General features: G+C 44.3%; 1 protein-coding gene across 2 annotated transcripts in view; it reads right to left on the bottom strand.

Moving 5' to 3' along the window:
• Nucleotides 1–6,872: 6,872 nt before the first annotated feature.
• Nucleotides 6,873–21,506, bottom strand: part of synpr (synaptoporin) — a 158,066-nt gene continuing 143,432 nt past the window's right edge. For both annotated transcript variants that reach the window (XM_033036645.1, XM_033036646.1), the window contains 2 exons: nucleotides 15,247–15,438; nucleotides 6,873–9,006 (listed from right to left, as the gene is read on the bottom strand). In XM_033036645.1, the coding sequence (XP_032892536.1) occupies nucleotides 8,686–9,006; nucleotides 15,247–15,438 (513 nt within the window). In that variant the 3' untranslated portion in view covers nucleotides 6,873–8,685. The remainder of the gene's footprint in view (nucleotides 9,007–15,246; nucleotides 15,439–21,506) is intronic.

The following is a 21,506-nucleotide window of genomic DNA, read 5'->3' as shown; positions in this document are numbered from 1 at the left end:
TCCCATTTACCTGCACTCAGACCCTCCATTCCTTTCCCGTCCATATACCTATCCAATTTATTTTTAAATGATAAAATTGAACCTGCCTCCACCACTTCGACTGGAAGCTCATTCCACGCAGCTACAACTCTCTTGAGTAAAGAAGTTCCACATGGAAGTTTAAAGCGAAGATATCTGTGGACACAAAATGCCGGACAGGCTAGTTCCTCCAGCATTTCACAATCACAATAATACTTTATTAGCCAAGTATGTTTTGCAACATATGAGGAATTTCATTTGCCAAGTCATTTTGTGTCTATTTTCATGGTAGAACGTGATTTACCTTCGGGTAGGAAGGGTTTAGAGGACTATAGGACAATTGCAAGCAATTAAGTCCAGCCCAGTATGTTGGCATAGACAAAATGGGCCGAAGGGCCTGTTTCCATGCTGTCCTGATCAATGGCTCTATAGAAAACAAAAACAAAACATCTGAGATGAATCCTACGTGAATTATAGAAGGCATAAGCATTCTTAGTTGATGGAGTTGTGATTATATCAAGTTCTGAAGTGAGTTGATGAAGGTGGTATTGTTCCTAGTCGCCATAGATCACAGTCTTGTGAAATACTGGTGCTGACATCTTGCTCAGTGACCCCACTTTGACCCAGCTATAGAAAGAAGGTGATTTAGTTTAGTTTTAGAGATACAGCAGGGAAACATTCCCGTCAGCTCACCGAGTCCATGCCGACCATCGATCACCTGTCCACACTACTTCTATGTTAAGTAAGTCATAACCATAAGTCATAGGAGCAGAATTAGGCCATTCGGCCCGTCGAGTCTACTCTGCCATTCAATCATGGCTGATCTATCTTTCCCTCTCGTCCCCATTCTCCTGCCTGTTATGCCACTTTCACATCCACTCCCTACACACTGGGGGCAATTTTACAGAGGGCCAACTAGCCTACAGACCCAAATGTCTATGGGATGTGGGAGGAAACCGGAGAACCCAGAGGAAACCCACCTGGTCATGGGGAGAACGTGCAAACTCCACACAGACAGCACCTGAGGGCAGGATCGAACCAGTGGTGCTGTTCCACTGTGCCGCCCAATCCTTGAGGACTGAGCATGCTGATCTGTGCAAATGCTGCTGGTCCCTCAACGACCCAATTCACTCGCCTTGAAGAAGGTGGCAACACAGAGGGAGCGCGTGGGTGAGGAACCAACTTCAATGCCTCATTGACTTGGACGGATGGGCCAACTTGTCACTTGGTTTTTGGCCTGGTAACTTCCATTGCAGCAACTTCCAGAACTGCCAGCATCTGAACCAAGAGATACTGTAGTTCCTCCAAAAGTCAAAGCATTCCTAGTTGGAAGACCAGTTCACCGTAGGTTCACAAGGCTAATTCCTGGGACGGCGGGACTGTTATATGTTGAGAGAATGCAACGGCTGGGCTTGTATACGCTGGCGTTTAGAAGGTTGAGATATTGAAACATATAAGATTATTGAGGGTTTGGACACGCTAGAGGCAGGGAACATGTTCCCAATGTTGGGGGAGTCCAGAACCAGGGGCCACAGTTTAAGAATAAGGGGTAAGCCATTTCGAACGGAGACGAGGAAACACTTTTTCACACAGAGTTGTGAGTCTGTGGAATTCTCTGCCTCAGAGGGCGGTGGAGGTTGGTTCTCTGGATACTTTCAAGAGAGAGCTAGATAGGGCTCTTAAAGATAGCGGAGTCAGGGGATATGGGGAGAAGGCAGGAACGGGGTACTGATTGGGGATGATCAGCCATGATCACATTGAATGGTCTACTCCTGCACCTATTGTCTATTGACCACTTTGGTTGACCACAAAGGGTTATCTTCAACTGTGTGTCCTAGGCAGCTTGTATGAAATGGAGTATTCAATACAGTATTTAACACATCACTGTAGAAGAACAAGGAAGAAAGATACAGTTATAGCGTCTTACAGCATGGAAACAGGCCCTTCAGCCCAACCTGCCCAAACTCGCCAACAGGTCCCAACTACACTAGTCTCACATGAATGTGTTTGGCCCGTATCCCTCCAAACCTGTCCTATCCGTGTACCTGTCTAAATGTTTCTTAAACGTTGCGATGGTACCAGCCTCAACTACCACCTCCGGCAGCTCGTTCCATACCCCCGCCACCCTCTGTGGGAAAAAGTTATGAGCCACAGTGTATTCAATCATTTTGTTCAAGTGTACTCTGGCCCAGGCTGGAGCTGTCGTTGCAGAACTAACAGCCGTTTGTTGTGACAGTAACCACGGGAAGCCTAGTTTTGCTGGGCATGAAGTAAGAGTCTGGGTGGGAGGGAGGGGCAGTCATTCCCATGACAAATAGATTTGTGTTTAAACTCCGTAGTCCTCACAATCCAAATATTGGATTGGAAATGGATTCGACAGCAATCAGCCAGATATCAGTTTCAGTTTAATTCATTGTCACGTGTACCGAGGTACAGTGAAAAGCTTTTGTTTGGTTTAGTTTAGTTTAGAGATACGGCGTGGAAACAGGCCCTTCGGCCCACCGTGTCCAAACTGACCAGCGATCCCCGCATATTATCATTATCCTGCACATACTAGGGACAATGTTTACGCTTACACCAAGCCAATTCACCTACAAACCTGTACGTCTTTGGAGTGGAGTTGTGTGCTGTCCAGTCAGCAATAGACAATAGATGCAGGAGTAGGCCATTCGGCAATTCAAGCCAACACCATCCTTCAATATGATCACGGCTGATCATCCACAATCAGTACCCTGTTCCTGCCTTCTCCCCTTATCCCCTGACTCCGCTGTCTTTAAGAGCTCTCTCTAATTCTCTCTTGAAAGCATCCAGAGAATTAGCCTCCACTGCCTTCTGAGGCAGAGAATTCCATGGATTCACAACCCTCTGTGCGAAAAAGTTTTTCCTCATCTCCGTTCTAAATGGCTTACCCCTTATTCTTAAACTGTGGCCCCTGGTTCTGGACCAGCAGGAAGACAATACATGATTACAATCAGGTACTGATTTTGGATGATCAGCCAATGATCACATTGAATGGCCGGTGCAGGCTCGAAAGGCCGAATGGCCTACTCCTGCACCTGTTGTCTATGTATCTATGCAATCGAGCCATTTACAGTGTATAGATACATGATAAGGGAATAACATTTAGTGCAAGGTAACTTAGCATGATAGAGTCATACAGCACGGAAAAGGGCCATTCGGCCCAACTCGTTCAACCAACCAAGATGCCCCACCCTATAAATTCCCCTCATGATTTTATGTACTGACAGTTTAGTTTAGTTTATTGTCTCGTGTACTGAGGTACAGTGAAAAGCTTTTGTTCTGTGCTAACCAGTCAGCAAAAAGACAATACATGATTACAATCGAACCATCCACAGTGATAAAGAGAATAATGTTTAGTTTAGTATTACAGCGTGGAAACAGACCCTTCGGCCCACCAAGTCCCCGCCGACCAACGATCACTCGTACACTAGTTCTACATTCGGGGCAATTTACAGACCACGCACTAGGGACAACTGACAGAAGCCAATTAACCTACAAACCGGCACCTCTTTGGAATGTGTGAAGGAACTGGAGCACCCGGAGAAAACCCACGTAGTCACAGGGAGAACGTGCAAACTCCGCACAGACAGCACCCGTAATCAGGATCAAACCCAGGTCTCTGGCGCTGTAAGGCAGCAATTCTACCGCTGCACCACCATGCCGCCCTGTTTTTAGATATTGAGGGATTTAAAGATGTTGGTGTTTGGTGAGTTCTGAAGAAGGGTGTTTGACCTGAAATATTAATTTCCTCAGTATACAGATGCTGCCTGGCCTGCTGAATTCTTCCAGCAGGACTAGAGGTCACAGCCTCAGAATTAAAGGACGTTCCTTTAGGAAGGAGATGAGGAGGAATTTCTTTAGTCAGAGGGTGGTGAATCTGTGGAATTCATTGCCACAGAAGGCTGTGGAGGCCGAGTCAGTGGCATTGTAAGGCAGAGATGGATTCTTGATTAGTACGGATGTCATTACTACTAGTACGGAGAAACGGAGAAAATATGAGCAGGAGTAGGCTTTCAGCCTCTCGAGCCAGCATCGCCGTTCAATATGATCATGGTTGATCATCCAAAATCAGTACCCCCTTCCTGCTTTTTCCCCATATCCCTTGATTCCGTTAGCCCTAAGAGCTACATCTAACTCTCTCTTGAAAACATCCAGTGAATTGGTCCCTGTGGCAGAGAATTCCACAGATTCACAACTCTCTGAATGAAAAAGTTTTTCCTCATCTCAGTCCTAAATGGCCTACCCCTTATTCTTAAGGGAGAAGGCAGGAGAATGGGGTTAGCAGGGAGAGATAGATCAGCCATGATTGAATGGCGGAGTAGACTTGATGGGCCGAATGACCTAATTCTGCTCCTATCATGGTGGCCGATTAGGAAAAGGGGAGATGCAGCGAGACCTGGGTGTCATGGTACACCAGTCATTGAAAGTAGGCATGCAGGTGCAGCAGGCAGTGAAAAAAGCGAATGGTATGTTGGCTTTCATAGCAAAAGGATTTGAGTATAGGAGCAGGGAGGTTCTACTGCAGTTGTACAGGGTCTTGGTGAGACCACACCTGGAGTATTGCGTACAGTTTTGGTCTCCAAATCTGAGGAAGGACATTATTGCCATAGAGGGAGTGCAGAGAAGGTTCACCAGACTGATTCCTGGGATGTCAGGACTGTCTTATGAAGAAAGACTGGATAGACTTGGTTTATACTCTCTAGAATTTAGGAGATTGAGAGGGGATCTTATAGAAACTTACAAAATTCTTAAGGGGTTGGACAGGCTAGATGCAGGAAGATTGCTCCCGATGTTGGGGAAGTCCAGGACAAGGGGTCACAGCTTAAGGATAAGGGGGAAATCCTTTAGGACCGAGATGAGAAGAAACTTTTTCACACAGAGTGGTGAATCTCTGGAACTCTCTGCCACAGAGGGTAGTTGAGGCCAGTTCATTGGCTATATTTAAGAGGGAGTTAGATGTGGCCCTTGTGGCTAAAGGGATCAGGGGGTATGGAGAGAAGGCAGGTACGGGATACTGAGTTGGATGATCAGCCATGATCATATTGAATGGCGGTGCAGGCTCGAAGGGCCGAATGGCCTACTCCTGCACCTATTTTCTATGTATCTATGTATCACTTATGACCTTATTGCCTGTTTTTATCCCGGATTTCTGGCATCTGCAGTTGACATTATTTTGGTGTTTGTTTTTCACCCCACAGTACAGGCCACCCAGTTTCCAGCAGTCTTACAATAGCGTTTCTTAGCTGCCAGCCCAAGTCACAAACACAATACCTCGGAGGCACAAGAGACTGCAGAAACAGAGTATCTTCACTTGAATGCAGTATTGTACTTTAATTTGATAATATAGTTGAAATCACAATGTATGCTACTCACAGCGAACAAAGAAATCACATCCAGATACAATGAACATCAAACAATAATACTGCTGCTTGACACCAAGATTAAGCATTAGCCAAGTAAACAGTTCAGCTTTTTGTTAAAAAAAACTGAATCTAAAGGTTTTGATGAGAGCAACACAAAACTTGTCATTTTTAGTTTAAAAATTTGTATGAAATTATTTCATAAAAATCCCATTTTAGCCAAATACTTTCTTTTTTTTCTCTCTTGGATTATTAAAATGTTAATCGGACACAAACTCAACAATGTCACTGGTTTAAACTCTTGTTTAGTTGAGGCAACTTTGGTTCTGGGCAGTGTGTAATAGTGTTAGAAGAAGCTTTAACATTCTGCTAATTGTTAAACAATTTGTTCTGGTGCAGAGGAAAATAGTGATGTTACACTTGTTGAAATGTATTACCACACAAGAGGCCATTTTAAGCTATTGAGCCTGAGGCAGATGGAAGAAGCAATAATAGTCTACTCCCACCGTCGATCACAACCTATCACAGTTCATAAGTCAAAGGAGTAGAATCAGGCCCATTCGGCCCATCGCGTCTACTCCGCCATTCAATCATGGCCCATCTATCTTTCCCTCTCAACCACATTCTCCTCTCTTCTCTCCACAACCCTTGACTCCCGTACTAATCAGGAATCTGTCCGTCTCTGCTGTGAAAACACCCACTGATATTCTGTGGTTCGTCATTCAAGCATTGTTCAAATACGGTGAAGGCATCTGCCTCAACCATCCTCTCAGATGAAGTAGGGTCTGAATTTTCGGTCTGAAGAAGGGTTTCGGCCCGAAACGTTGCCTATTTCCTTCGCTCCATAGATGCTGCCGCACCCGCTGAGTTTCTCCAGCAATTTTGTCTACCACCTTTTCAGATGGTGTATTCCAAACCCCTTCCTTTTGTCCTCAATATTCCTCTGTTCCCTCCATTCACTACCTTAAGCCTCCTGATTTATAACCCCTCTATGCAGCGATATAGGCCTCTCCAGTTCAATCATTGTGGACCTTACATTGCTGTCGAGAGTATACTGAACTCTCCGAGTCCATTTATGTCCCAAGTGGCAGATCGCCTGTACGGGCTGATGTGATTCCAACCAGTGATGTGGTGTATCTAGGCCCAGCGTGAACATGGTCAGCAAGGTGGGTCTCCAGAACCAAACAGATTTAAGGATTGTACAGTTAACAACACATTGACTGAGAATGAAAAGTCAATTAAAGAGACTGAATTTAACTAAAATCAGGTACAAAAAAAACAGAATACAAGATTAGCCTAATAAAAAATTAAAACAAAATCTATATCCTCTCACTTTTAGAATCTGACTGAGTTATGCTCCATCCCTGGAAAAAAAGATCATTCTAGGGTTAGGGGTGGAGACAGCATAGTGATACTGAGATTAATTAATGCTTTATTGTTACAGGGGAACCCACTGACGTCATAGTGTGGAAACAGGCCCAACTTTCCCACATATGTCCCAGCTACACTAGTCCCACCTACCCCGCGTTTGGTCCATATCCCTCCAAACCTGTCCTATCCATGTAGATGTGATGTGAATCCTGACAGCAAGTTTAGCTTGTGTAAAATACAGCATGGCTACAATGTGTAACACAGTGTAAATGTGTGCTGTTTGTGCCGGGCGAAACTCAAAGTGCTACATTTCAGTTTGAAACAGTTTGTTCCCCATTGTAACGTTGCCCCTCATCTATAGCTGCTGTGTCGTTCTTGTGTAGATAATTTTGAGCACCATTGCGAACTCCACGGATGATAGACACAACATGCCGGACGGGGTAACTGAATGGGTCAGGCAGCATCTCCGGAGAAAGGAATAGGTTGAGATTCTTCATCGACCTGAAACGTCACCTATTCCTTTTCTCCAGAGATACTGCCTGGCCCGCTGAGTCACTCCAGCATTTTGTGTCTAGCTTCGGAGTAAACCAGCATCTGCAGTTCCGTCTTACACACGAGGAACTTCACGATTGTTTTGACTGTAAATATGGTCCATTAGGATCTGGTACGACACGACACATATCGCTAGGACGTGCGGATCATTAAGATTGTCCTGTGTAAATCATGCAACTGATTATAGAGGTTTGCCAACTGATTTACATTGTTTGATCAATGGTTTGGTCACATACACTAGAGATTACGTTGAATACATTCACACACCTACTTTCAACATAAGCACGATACCTCAGAAACTAAACGTTGGAAAGACAGTAAGGAACAATAGTCGCGTTGTGCTTTAATATCTGTAGCTAGTGCCAAAAGATCTATGTAATATATTAACACTTCTACACACATATATAAATCCAGTACTTCTATAACCACTGCTTCATTAATGTGGTAACACAGACACTACATTGCTAGCAGTTACATAACTGACTGCACCAAGGATTCACCAGATGGTCTAACTGTGGCAAGCTGCAGAAGTCGGCTGTATCTTTCATTCATAAAAATTAAGCCATTTCCATCGTAAAGTTCTCAATAGTTTAGGATTGTCAGATGCAGTCATTTTAACCACTGCAGTGAATTAGAAGATAGTACAAATACACGCTTGCATGCTGGATAAAACCACATTTACAAATTCCTTACTCATAAATAAACAAAAATATATTTTCAATTCAAACATGTAAAGACTTACTTTTTTTAACAAAATGCATTCATTAAAAGTGAACATACAAAGATAAGTCTTATTCTACTGTAAACATATTTGTTCTACTGACATCACATAAGGTGCCTTTAAGTATCACCACATCAAAGTAGGCCACGGAGTGGAAAAGGTACAATAATTTTCATGCATAAGCTATTTTTAAGTACAATGCAATGTATTTTTAACAGTCAGCAAGGGGAACATGAACTTCTCACCCAAATGCAACTAGATTCATTCAACTTGACCTCGGTTTGCTTTGGGATAGTCTACCACAGACGGCAGGAATGAACAGCGAACAAGCAAAGCACAGCTTGTGCGTGTTAACAGGTTTCACCATTTCAGTACAACATTTAAAAAAAGTGACGATCACCACAGAGGTATTTGGTAAAGCGGAGTTTACCCATTGTAACAATCAATACTCAAATCACCATATTAATATTTGAACACCTGGACACCATTATTCACAGATATTTGAAACCACCATCACTTTCTACTGATATTTCTCAATACCGATATGAATGCCATTTTTTGTGAATGGACTCTAACTGAAGACTTGGCACATGGAGGTCTGGGATTATAAGCACACCAACATGGCACTGGGGGGAGGGGGGGTTACATTTGATTTGTGAAAGAGGTTGGAGGAGGCTGTTGGTTGTAGCCACCCTGGCTGTAACCTCCAATTTGACCGTAAGATGCTTGTTGGCCAAAGCCTGGTTGCTGTCCGTAGCCAGGCTGTTGGTTGTATCCGGCAGTTTGACCAAAGCTCTCTTGATCGCTTGAACCCTGGCTGTAAGGTTGGTTGAATCCAGTCGGGGCGGGCTGCTTCTCCATGGTGCTTTGGGAGTGTCGTGGGCCTGATGCGTGCCAACCCGTCTCCTTAAAGACAAACCAAATGTTGCCAGCCCACAGGATGAAGTTAAGAAATCCAAACACCTGGGGAAGCAAGAGGACATCAGTTTAGTTTAGTCCGATTTTTAGTTTAGTTCAGTTTAGAGGCACAGGTGCGGTATCAGGCCCTTCGGCCCACCATGTCCGCACCAACCAGCGATCCCAGCACATTAACACTATCCTAGAGACAATTAACCTACAGACCTGTACATCTTTGGAGTGTGGGAGGAAACCGAAGATCTCAGAGAAAACCCTCGCGGTCACAGGGAGAACGTACAAACTCCGTACAGACAGCACCCATAATCGGGATTGAACCCAGGTCTCTTACAACTCTACCACCGAGCTACAGTGACATCCTATATGTTCTAAGATGTTTCATTTCCCATCAGGAATGATATTTCTTGCATCAAAACATGGCGCCTCTTGTATGTAGGCTCAGTGGGCTACTCCTCTACAGTTTGCTATTCGGGCTATGCTGTTGTCAGGTAACAGTGGTGCAGCAGTAGAGGTGCTGCCTCATAGCACCAGAGACCTGTCTGTATGGAGTGCTGTCTGTACGTAGTTTGCACGTTCTCCCTGTGACCACGTGGGCTTTCCCCGGGTGCTCCGGTTTCCTCCCACATTCCAAAGACGTGCAGGTTTGTAGGTCAATTGGCCTCTGTAAATTTTCCCTCGAGCGTTGGATAGAACCAGTGTCGGGGGTGATTGTTGGGGCAGCGCGGACTCGGTGGGCCGAAGGGCCAGTTTCCACGCTGTGTCTCTTACACAAAACTAAACTAAACGAGAGCGCAGTCCTGAGCTACTGCCTACCTTGGTGACCCTCGGATTATTGTTGATCAGACTTTACTGGACTTAAGGGCCTGTCCCACGAGCATGCGACTCCATGCGGCAAGCGGTCCCGACATCGCGCGGGGCTCCGAAAAACTGACCGTGTTCAAAAATTCCGCACGGCAACGGCCTGCCGGCCCGCAGCCGCCTCGACACCATACGCACCGCCTCCACGGGAGTGCGCAGCATCTTGACGCCGTACGCAGCGTCTTGACGCCGTACGTCACTCGCGAACTTCCCGCGGACTTCGCTCGAACTTCACGTCACTCACTCGACCTCCGCGCGGCCCCCGTTTCCGGTTTGGTTGCGCTTGCCGCATGCAGGTCGCATGCTCCTGGGACAGGCCCTTTAATCTTGCACTAATCAATATTCACATTATTCCCTTTATCATGCATCTGTACACTGTGAATGGCTCCATTCTCATCATGTACAATCTTCACGCCGACTGGTTAGCACGCAACAAAAGCTTTTCACTGTACCTCGGTACACGTGGCAATATAAGCTAAACTGAACTAAACAAAGCTTAGTTATGGCAACACTCTACAGGACAGTTTGTAAAATAATAATTTTGCAGTGCATTTGCACGTGACAATAAAGCACCTTTCAACCATTTGGGCAGGAACCGTCCACACCAACCGTCGATCACCCGCTCACACTAGTTCTACGCGAAGGTACACAAAATTGCTGGGGAAACTCAGCGGGTGCAGCAGCATCTATGGAGCGAAGGAAGTCTTCTTCAGTCTGAAGAAGGGTTTCGGCCCGAAACGTCGCCCATTTCCTTCGCTCCATAGATGCTGCTGCACCCGCTGAGTTTCCCCAGCAATTTTGTGTACCTTCGATATTCCAGCATCTGCAGTTCCCTTTTGAACACTAGTTCTACGCGATCCCACTTTCGCATCCACTCCCGACACTCTAGGGGGCGAAATAACGAGGCCAATTAACCTGCAAACCCGCACGTCTTTGGGATGTGGGAAGAAACTGGAGCATCCGGAGGAAACCCACGCGGTCACAGGGAGAACGTGCAAACTCCACACAAACAGCAGCCGAGGTCGGGATCGAACCCGGGTCTCACGCGCTGTGAGGCAGCAGCTCTACCAGCTGCCCCACCGCGCCACCCACCAACCTGTAATTGCTATTATTAAGTCATCAACAAAATCAGACCTTCGAAGACAACCAAAAAAACCCAGAGATCAGCAGGAAAACAGTCGTGTCTTTAGAAATTACTCCCGCTATGTACATACCGTAGGTGTATGTGACCTTTAGAACCATTTATCATCATACTACTTAGCAAGTTGAAATGACAAACATAATGTTATGTGCCCCAGCATAATTATCTTTAGTAATTGAACCAATATAATTGCTTATTATCATTCCCACCACATCCCTACATTGCATTCTTGTTGCCTTGTTATTCAGTCAAAAGTGTAAGCTTAATCTTTGGGTAAAAGTATGTGAATTATTGAAATTATTGAATGCTTTGGAGAGGAAGATTGCCATTCTATTGCGTTATTGGTGATCTGTATTCTGCCGCAAAAGAAGCATGATTTATCAATCCCGTTCTGTCTCTTGCCCGTGTTCATTTATCACCGGCCATGTTCTGTCCTGCCCTTCCTCTCTTCCAGCTTTCAGTCCCACCCTCCCTGCATTCAGTCTGAAGAAGGGTCCCGACCCGAAACCAAAACATCACCTGTCCATGTTCTCCAGGGGTGTTGCCTGACCCGCTGAGTTGCTCCAGCTTTTTGTGTCTCACCCAGAGGCACGAATCTAGCTTTGTCATGTCAAATAAACGCAGAAATTAACGCTGTTATTCGTAAGGATTAATTTTACGTGCTTTAATAGAAGGACTTAATAAACAAAAATATGTAGTATTGAGAATACTGCGGCTTGGGGTAATGAACCTGGGTTGTGCAGTGGCACAGCAGTAGAGCTGCTGCCTCACAGCGCCAGAAACATGGGTTCGATCCAGTCTACGGAGTTTGCACGTTCTCCCCGTGACCTGCGTGGGTTTCCTCTGGGTGCTCCGGTTTCCTCCCACATACCAAAGACGTGCGGGTTTGTATGTCAATTGGCTTCCCCAGTGTGTGTAGGATGGAGCTAGTGTACAGGGTGATCGCTGGTCGGTGAGGACTCGATGGGCCGAAGGGCCTGTTTCCATTCTGTATCTCCATTTATTATTGTGCAAATTAGTGTTGGCTTTTTCTTCTCACCTGCCTCACCTTCATATTTTTCTCATCGATTTTTCGCTGAGTTGTGTTCATTTGCCAGCTTGATATTTAATATTACCTATCACCACAAACCAGTAATGCTATTTGATTCAGGACAAATAAATCTCAAGCACATCGCAGCAGTGGGAAATAATTGCTTTTGATTAATGGAGCTTATTATAAAGCTTACTAATCTTTTGCACATTAAAGGAATTGTGTTGGACTGTTGTACTGCGAGTTGAACTGTATATTTCTTTGTCTGGAGAATAATACCAGCTTTGACAGCAATTAAAAAGTTATTTTACCTGTAATTTGCAACTGTGTACCTTCGAAACTGAGTGGATTTGAAATAATGCATTTTGAAACGAAGGCCCTTTAATCGTCCCCGTAAATTAGTCTTGCAAACAAACAATGATATCAAAGGCACCTAAACACTGCGTGCATGTACTGCACACGTAACATGAATTCGATATTCTGATCTGTTCTGAATGCTTAGTTTCATTTTAGGTCATTGTCACGTGTACCGAGGTACAGCGAAAAGCTTTTTGTCGCGTGCTAACCAGTCAGCAGAAAGCCTGTACATGATTACAATCGTGCCGTCCACAGTGTACAAGGTGTGTAGGAAGAAGGGTCACGACCCAAAACGTCACCCATTCCTTCTATCCACACATGCTGCATGTCCCGCTGAGTTACTCCAGCATTTTGTGTCTATCTTCAGTGTCCACAGTGTACAGGTACATGGCAAAGGGAATAATGTTTAGTGCAAGATAAAGTCCAGTAAAGTCCAATTTAAGAAAGTCCGAGAGTCTCCAATGAGGTCGATGGGAGGGTAGGTTCGCTCTCTGGTTGTGGTAGGATGGTTCAGTTGCCTGAAAACAGCTGGGAAGAAACTGTCCCTGAATCTGGAGGTGTGCGTTTTCACACTTCTGTACCTCTTGCCTGATGGGAGAGGGGGGAAGAGGGAGTGGCCAGGGTGCGACTCGTCCTTGGTTATGCTGCTGGCCTTGCTGAGCCAGCGTGAGGTATAAATGAAGTCAATGGAAGGGAAGTTGGCTTGTGTGATGGTCTGGGCTGCGACCACAATTGTCTGCAATTAGATATCTGACAAATGTGTGTGGTGTTAGAATTCAAGTTGACTTAGTAAACAGTGGGGTCTAATAATTTTTGTGACTGCACCATTCTGTGATGTTGTCTAAGATCATAGATAGTTTCTTTAAACTGCATCCGAGATTGTCCCCAATAGGACAATTATTTCTTTCAAGAAAGCATTGGATCGATCAAATTGAACTAGCAAGGTACAACTTTTTGCTGTTTAAGAAGGAACTGCAGATGCTGGAAAATCGTAGGCACACAAAAATGCTGGAGAAACTCAGCGGGTGCAGCAGCATCTATGGAGCGAAGGAAATAGGCAACGTTTCGGGCCGAAACCCTTGGGTTTCGGCCCGAAACGTTGCCTATTTCCCAAGGGATTCGGCCTGAAAGGTTGCCTATTTCCCCAAGGGATTCGGCCTGAAATGTTGCCTATTTCCCCAAGGGATTCGGCCTGAAACGTTGCCTATTTCCCCAAGGGATTCGGCCTGAAACGTTGCCTATTCCCTTCGCTCCATAGATGCTGCTGCACCCGCTGAGTTTCTCCAGCATTTTTGTGTACCTACAACTTTTTGCTTCTCAGTTCTTAGTTTCGCTTAGTTTAGTTCAGAGGTACAACGGGGAAACAGGCCCATCGGCACACCGAGTCCACACCGCACATTAACACTAAAATGGTGTACAGGTGCACCGGTGGACAATTTTACATTGACACCAAGCCAATTAACCTACAAACCCGCACGTCTTTGGAGTGTGGGAGGAAGCAGAAGATCTCGGAGAAAACCCACGCAGGTCTTGGGGAGAACGTACAAACTCCGTACAGACAAGTACCCGTAGTCAGGATGGAACCCGGGCCTCAGGCGCTGTAAGGCAGCAGCATAACCGCTGTGCCCCGTGCTGCCCGTAGCTCTCCGGCTATTATACGGGCTGCATTGTCACTGTCTGAGAGGGGCAGATGGTTGGGGTTGGAAGTGGATTTTGAAGAACCAGCAAGTTATTTTTAGATGATCCATATAACCATATAACAATTACAGCACGGAAACAGGCCATCTCGGCCCTAAGAGTCTGTGCCGAACAATTATTTTCCCCTAGTCCCATCTACCTGCACTCAGACCATAACCCTCCATTCCCTCCAGATCCCACTGCTCTGAGCTAGCTATGTTTAGTTCCGCATTTTCTGCCCCGAAGGACTCTGGGATTTGGGACGCTACTTCACGGAGGATGCAGGCATGGGCAATCCCTTTACCTCCTGTCGGCCCAAGAAATGGCGGCACAGTGGCGCAACGGAAGAGTTGCTGCCTTACTGCACCAGGGACCTGGGTTCAATCCTCACTACAGGTGCTGTCTGTACGGAGTGTGTATATTCTCCCCGTGACCGCGTGGGTTTTCTCTGAGATCTTTCCTCCCACACTCCAAAATTGGCTTGGTATAATTGTAAATTGTCCCCAGTGTACATAGGATTGTGTTAGTTTGCGGGGATCGCTGGTCGGTGCGGACTCGGTGGGCCAAAGGGGCCTGTTTCCGCGCTGTATCTCTAAACTAAACATTAGCAGATCACTATGTCCCTCAGCCAAATCAGCATTCCTTTAAAATCAACAAAAATGCTTCCACCAGCATTTTTGTCTACCTTTGACTTTCCAGCATCTGCAGTTCCTTCTTAAACATATCCCTTTAAGATAAGTTCAGTGTAGCTTATTGTCACATGTACCGAGGTATAGTGAAAAGCTTTTGTTGCGTGCTATCCAGTCAGCAGAAACAGTACATTATTACAATCGAGCCATTGACAGTGTATAGATACATGATAAGGGAATAATTTGTTTAAGAAAGAACTGCAGATGCTGGAAAAATTGAAGGTAGACAAAAATGCTGGAGAATCTCAGCATAAGGGAATAACGTTCAGTGCAAGGTAACATAGAAACCTAGAAAATAGGTGCAGGAGTAGGCCATTCGGCCCTTCGAGCCTGCACCGCCATTCAATATGATCATGGCTGATCATCCAACTCAGTATCCTGTACCTGCCTTCTCTCCATACCCCCTGATCCCTTTAGCCAAGCCAGCAAAATCCGATCAAGGATTGCCCGAGGTTACCAAAGAGGTAGATAGTAGTTGAGGGCTGCTCTCTGGTTGTGGTAGAAGAGATAGATATTAGTACCAGTAGTCTACTCACAACAGAGGTGTTTAATCCTGACATTGCTGGGTCTCGGACAGGTAAGCATTTGTTGCCTTGCAGTTTGCAAGCCGACATTAGTAAAAGCACTTCATCAGGGTCCGTGGCAAACTTGACGTCCGAGAGACCCTTTGCCCAAGCCGACGATCCTACAAGCCACAGGAACGAGAAGACCACAGTCACAATGAAATCCTGAAAAAGATTTTTAAAACAATCACTCATACAGTTGCATCATTTTGCTGTGAAGGCACACAATAATTGCACATTGTCAGAGAGACATACAACGTGGAAACATAGAAACATAGAAAATAGGTGCAGGAGTAGGCCATTCGGCCCTTCGAGCCTGCACCGCCATTCAATATGATCATGGCTGATCATCCAACTCAGTATCCTGTGCCTGCCTTCTCTCCATATCCCCTGATCCCTTTAGCCACAACATGCCCCATCTATTTTCCGGGGTTACGTCCGTGGGGTTAGAAAGGGAATACGCCCTGTCCACGGACACCCTGGGAGAGTTCCGGGACCGCTGGGCTCCGCAGGGTGTTGAATGCATCCTTGACAATGAGTGTAAAGATAGCTGTATAGTAGTTTATTAAGGATATTTGTTTTGTATTGGATTATGGTGGTGGTGTTCTGGTTTGTTTTATTGTGTGTAATATTATTTTTTAATAATTTATACATTTTTTGAATAATTAAAAAAACGAAACAAAAAAAACCATGCCCCATCTAAGATAGACACAAGAAGCTGGAGGGACTAATCGGGTCAGGCAGCATCTCTGGAAAATGGAATGGGTGATGTTTCGGGTTGAGATCCTCCTTCAGACTGTGAGTCTGGGGAGGGGGAAATGACAGATATGAAAAGGGAACATATGAATGAAAGATATGTTAAAGAACACAAAACCAGCAACAAATATTGAGGATCGGCGGACGCCACAATGATCCATGTTTGGCTGTGGAAAGGTGACAATGAGTGATCCCAAGCATGTCCCATCTATACTAGTCCCACCTGCCTGCACTTGTCAATTGGGGAAGCTCCTATGCCAAAATATCTATTCATTATAACCATATAACCATATAACAATTACAGCACGGAAACAGGCCATCTCGGCCCTTCTAGTCCGTGCCGAACACTTACTCTCCCCTAGTTCCATAACAACTATGACAGAATTTAATATACATTTGGACAGGTTAATGAACAGGAAAGGTTTAGAGGGATATGGGCCAAACATGGGCTGGTGGGACTAGTGTAGATGGGGCAAGTTGGGCAAGTTGGGCTGAAGGGCCTGTTTCCATGCTGTCTGACTCCTGTGACTCTATGACATTAGGTTAAACATTTAACTAACTCTGAATATATTGAATTCTTTAGAATTGATGTAATCTCATACAAATAAAACAATTAATAACTTTGGAATAATATGCAAAACCGACATTGGATAGAATTCACTACGTTCTACCAAATTAGATGATTAATAACAACAGTTCCCAGTTTACAACAGTCATAGTCGATAGAAAATTACAGAGAAATGGAGAGAGATTATATTATACAAATTACTCGAATCAAGAGAGTTGGCAAGTATAAGATCAATTAGGAAAATTGATCCAGCAAGTACATGATCAATTGAGAAAAAGACATAAATGCGCAAATACCAGATGAAATATGGGAGGAAAGCCTCAAACTTATACATAGGTGCTCAAACAATGTTGGACACTGCCTTATATAGTTCAATATTATACATAGACTTCACTACTCCAAGGCAAAAATACACAGTATATATCCAAATGTTTCTCCTACTTGTCACTCCTCAGATGCTACTCTTTTTCATAACTTTGTATCCTGCCCCAAACTCACCTCTTTCTGGTCTGATATATTTAAGAATATCTCAGACATTGTTAACATCCCATTAAACCCAGAGCCCTTATTAATCATATTTGGGGTATCAAGACAACTCACAACTGCTCAACGACAATTCCTCTCCTACTGTCTCATTACGGCAAAGAAACTACTGCTCATGTCATGGAAAAAAACAACAGCTCCCAATTCCCGAATGTGGCTTCATGACTTGACCAGTACGTTACATTTAGAAAGAATTAGATATGTTCTAAAGGATAGAGTCAACCAATTTAATAAAATCTGGCAGGTACACAAAATTGCTGGGGAAACTCAGCGGGCAACCATTTCTGGCAACCATTTATGTCATTTCTTGCATAGAAGAATATTGACACATAACACAAACCTATCTACACTCTAAACCATCCATTTTAATGAAATTCTGTGTAAGGGATAGAAGACACGAGAGTTAGAAGCTTTAAGGGCCTGTCCCGCATGGGCGTCATTTGCACGTCACGCAGATGGCACGCGAACATTTTGTACATTCCAAAATCCTGGGGCGCCGCGCGCGACTGTGTTTCACTGCCTACGTCACCATGCACATGCGCGCGTAATGCGCACCATGCACGCATCACGTGCGCGGCGACGCGTAAATGATGTCGCATAAATGACACGCAAATGATGCCCAAGTGGGACAGGCCCTTCAGAAACAAGAATCCTCACAAAACATTATTCCACCGAACTGCTCCTTATGTACTGTAGTCACATTCCGCATTTATGTATTTATTTATTTTAATTTGTATTATTCACCTTTTTTCTTTTCACCCAATATTTATTTATTTATTTATTTATATTTGTAATGGTGTTTTTATAAACATGCCCGTCCATATTGTTTGTATAATACTCAAATGTTCTGTTTTGATATGTACATTTGGAAGAAATGAGCTTGGATATGGCAACGTAATCTGTACCCAGTTTTTGATGGCTCAATAAAATGTATTTTAAAAAAAAGAAAAAAGAGTGTTTTATTGTCATATGTCCCAATAAAATTCTTATTTGCAGCAGCACAACAGAATATGTAAACATAGTACACTGTAAACAATATTATAAAGGAGAAAACAAGTTGAGTGTGTGTATGTGCATATATATATATACACACACACATACTCAACATATATATACATATATATTGGGGAGTCCTGAACCAGGAGTCACAGTTTAAGAATAAAGGGTAGGCCATTTAGGACTGAGATGAGGAAAAATGTTTTCACCCAGAGAGTTGTGAATCTGTGGAATTCTCTGCCACAGAAGGCAGTGGAGGCCAATTCACTGGATGTATTCAAGAGAGTTAGATTTAGCTCTTAGGGCTAACGGAATCAAGGGATATGGGGAGAAAGCAGGAACTGATTTTGGATGATCAGCCATGAACATATTGAATGGCGGTGCTGGCTCGAAGGGCAGAATAGCCTACTGCACATATTTTCTGCATATATACATATATATATATGCACACACAGATATATATACACATATAAAACAAACAATAATAGTGCAAAAGGATAAAATCAATTCCCCCAAGTCCATGTAGTTCAGAGCTTATTGGTTTTAGTTATTGATAGCCTGACAGCTGTTGGGAAGAAGCTGTTCCTGAACCTGGACGTTACAGTTTTCAGGCTCCTGTACCTTCCTCCTGATTTGTATTACAGTCTTGAATACGCATTTAAAACAAACCAACAGAAAGTGGCCAGCCTGGATTCTGTCAGTCAGTTTTCCCCAGGATAATGAGTGTAATTGGCACTCTGGTGATTGTGTGCTAATCCTTTCCAGCTGGGCTTAATCGATGCAAACATGCAGATGTGTGGTAATTACAGTCCGTGATGTATTTGCCATCAGTGGGACAAAACAACGTATGTGGTGCTCAGTCCTCTGACAATCACCTTCATTATTAGGTTGTCAGTAACTGTTAAGTCTCAGCCAAATTCTCAATGTCCTGTATATTATTGCTCATGAAACAGACTGGCACTGTAGAAGTGTGCGATGAAGGAACAAGAGGCGAATGCACAAACCTATTCTTGGATGCAAACTGATCCTTCATAAGGGCAACATGTCAATAGACAATAGACAATAGGTGCAGGAGTCGGCCGTTCGGCCCTTCGAGCCAGCACCGCCATTCAATGTGATCATGGCTGATCATCCCCAATCAGTACCCCGTTCCTGCCTTCTCCCCATATCCCCTGACTCTGCAATTTTTAAGAGCCATATCTAGCTCTCTCTTGAAAGCATCCAGAGAACCTGCCACCACCGCCCTCTGAGGCAGAGAATTCCACAGACTCACCACTCTCTGTGAGAAAAAGTGTTTCCTCGTCTCTGTTCTTAATGGCTTATTCCTTATTCTTAAACTGTGGCCCCTGGTTCTGGACTCCCCCAACATCGGGAACATGTTTCCTGCCTCTAGCATGTCCAAGCCCTTAACAATCTTATATGTTTCAATCCAAGCCCTTAACAATCTTATATGTCTCTTTTCATGTCATGCCATGTACACACGGGAACCGTTCTATATCTACCGTCTGCAGAACCGACTCATAAAATCCTCAGATAAACACAAAAAGCAGTGGGACCGGCAGCATTGGGTCACCTATCTCCTTTTCTCCAGAAACACAGTGTTATATTTTTTGCTGCAGAGCCTTAAATGATCCAGAGTTGGAAGCACAGTTTAAAATATTTTTCAGCCTCCATACCAAATCCTCAAACCTGGCATTAAATTGCCCGCCCCTACAAATGTTAACGACTTTCCTAGTCCTCGTAGTTAAAGCCCTGTCCCACGGTACGAGTTCATTCCAAGAGCTCTCCCGAGTTTGCCCTGATTCGAACTCGGAGATTTACGGTAATGGCCACTCGTCGGTACTCGGGGCTCTCGTGGACATTTTTCATCATGTTGAAACATCTTCACGAGTCTTCCCTTCCTTACCTGCCGTTAGCGAGTCTTCCCGAATACCTGCCGTTAGCGTTAAGAGACGTCCCCGAGCTCCGACGTACCCGCTACGTTCATTCTCCGTGCTTACCACGAGTTTGATTTTTTTTAAACTCGGGAGAGCTCTCGGAATGAACTCGCACCGTGGGACAGGGCTTTTAACTGTTTTTTTTGCAAAAAGATGATCCTTTGGAGCATTGAGAGCAATTAGGTAAATTTGCTATTGAAGGAAAACTATTTGCAGTCAGCTCACTACATTGCTGGTAATGTTTGTGCCAACTGTATCTCTCAAGGACAAGGATATTTACCAGCTTGGTCCATTATTAATAGGAATAATGAAAGGATTTCACTCTTGTTGTGGCCATCATCTGGGAAATCAGTGACATCTCCAAGATAGACACAAAATGTTGGAGTAACTCAGGCAGCATCTCTGGATAGAAGGAATGGGTGATATTTCGGGTCGACACCCATCTTAAGACACATAGTGCTGGGGTAACTCAGCGGGACAGGCAGCATCTCTGGATAGAAGGAATGGGTGGTATTTCGGGTCCAGACCCTTCTTAAGATACGTAGTGCTGGAGCAACTCAGCGGGTCAAAAAAAAAGAAGCAGGTCAGGCAGCATCTTTGGAGAACATGGATAGGTGACGTTTTGGGTCGAGAACCTTCTTCAGATATCTCAAATATTCTTGGAATAAGAAAGAACTGCAGATGATGGTTTATACCAAAGGTAGGTATAAAATGCAGGAGTAACTCAGTGGATCGGGCAGCATCTCTGGAGAACATGGATAGGTGATGCTCGAAGTATGAAGAATGGTCCCGACTTGTAATCTCACCTATCCATGTGCTCCAGAGATGCTGCCTGACCCGTTGAATCATTCCAGCACTTTGTGTCTATCCAAAATATTCTTACTCCCTCTGCAGAAAATGAAGCCAATGTTTTTTTATAAATCTTTAGCTCGTAGAGTAGTAGAAAGCCAGGTTTAGTTTTCTAGTTTAATATCCACAAGTACATCTAAGTAAACTCTGACATAAAATTGTTTAAGAAGGAACTGCAGATGCTGGAAAATCGAAGGTACACTAAAATGCTGGAGGAACTCAGCGGGTGCAGCAGCATCTATGGAGCGAAGGAAATAGGCAACGTTTCGGGACGAAACGTTGCCTATTTCCTTCGCTCCATAGATGCTGCTGCACCCGCTGAGTTTCTCCAGCATTTTTGTGTACCTCTGACATAAAATTCATGTCTTGAGCTGAAAGGCAGGGAGATTCATTTCCTCGCTATATTCTCATTAAACTAGCTTTCTTTGCAAATTTAAAGGAATATATATTTATCGTTGTTAAAATATATTATATTTTGCTTCCAATCCCCTGTTGACAAATCTTGATTTTTGTTTGTAATATACTGCAAAGAGCACATTAGTGGTGTTCTCATTATAAGCCAAGCACCTTGGGATATAGCCTTG

Source organism: Amblyraja radiata, chromosome 18, assembly GCF_010909765.2.
Source record: "Amblyraja radiata isolate CabotCenter1 chromosome 18, sAmbRad1.1.pri, whole genome shotgun sequence".
Classification (NCBI taxonomy): Eukaryota; Metazoa; Chordata; class Chondrichthyes; order Rajiformes; family Rajidae; genus Amblyraja; species Amblyraja radiata.
The sequence above is the reverse complement of the archived record's forward strand: the minus strand, read 5'-3'. Positions and strand labels throughout refer to the sequence as shown.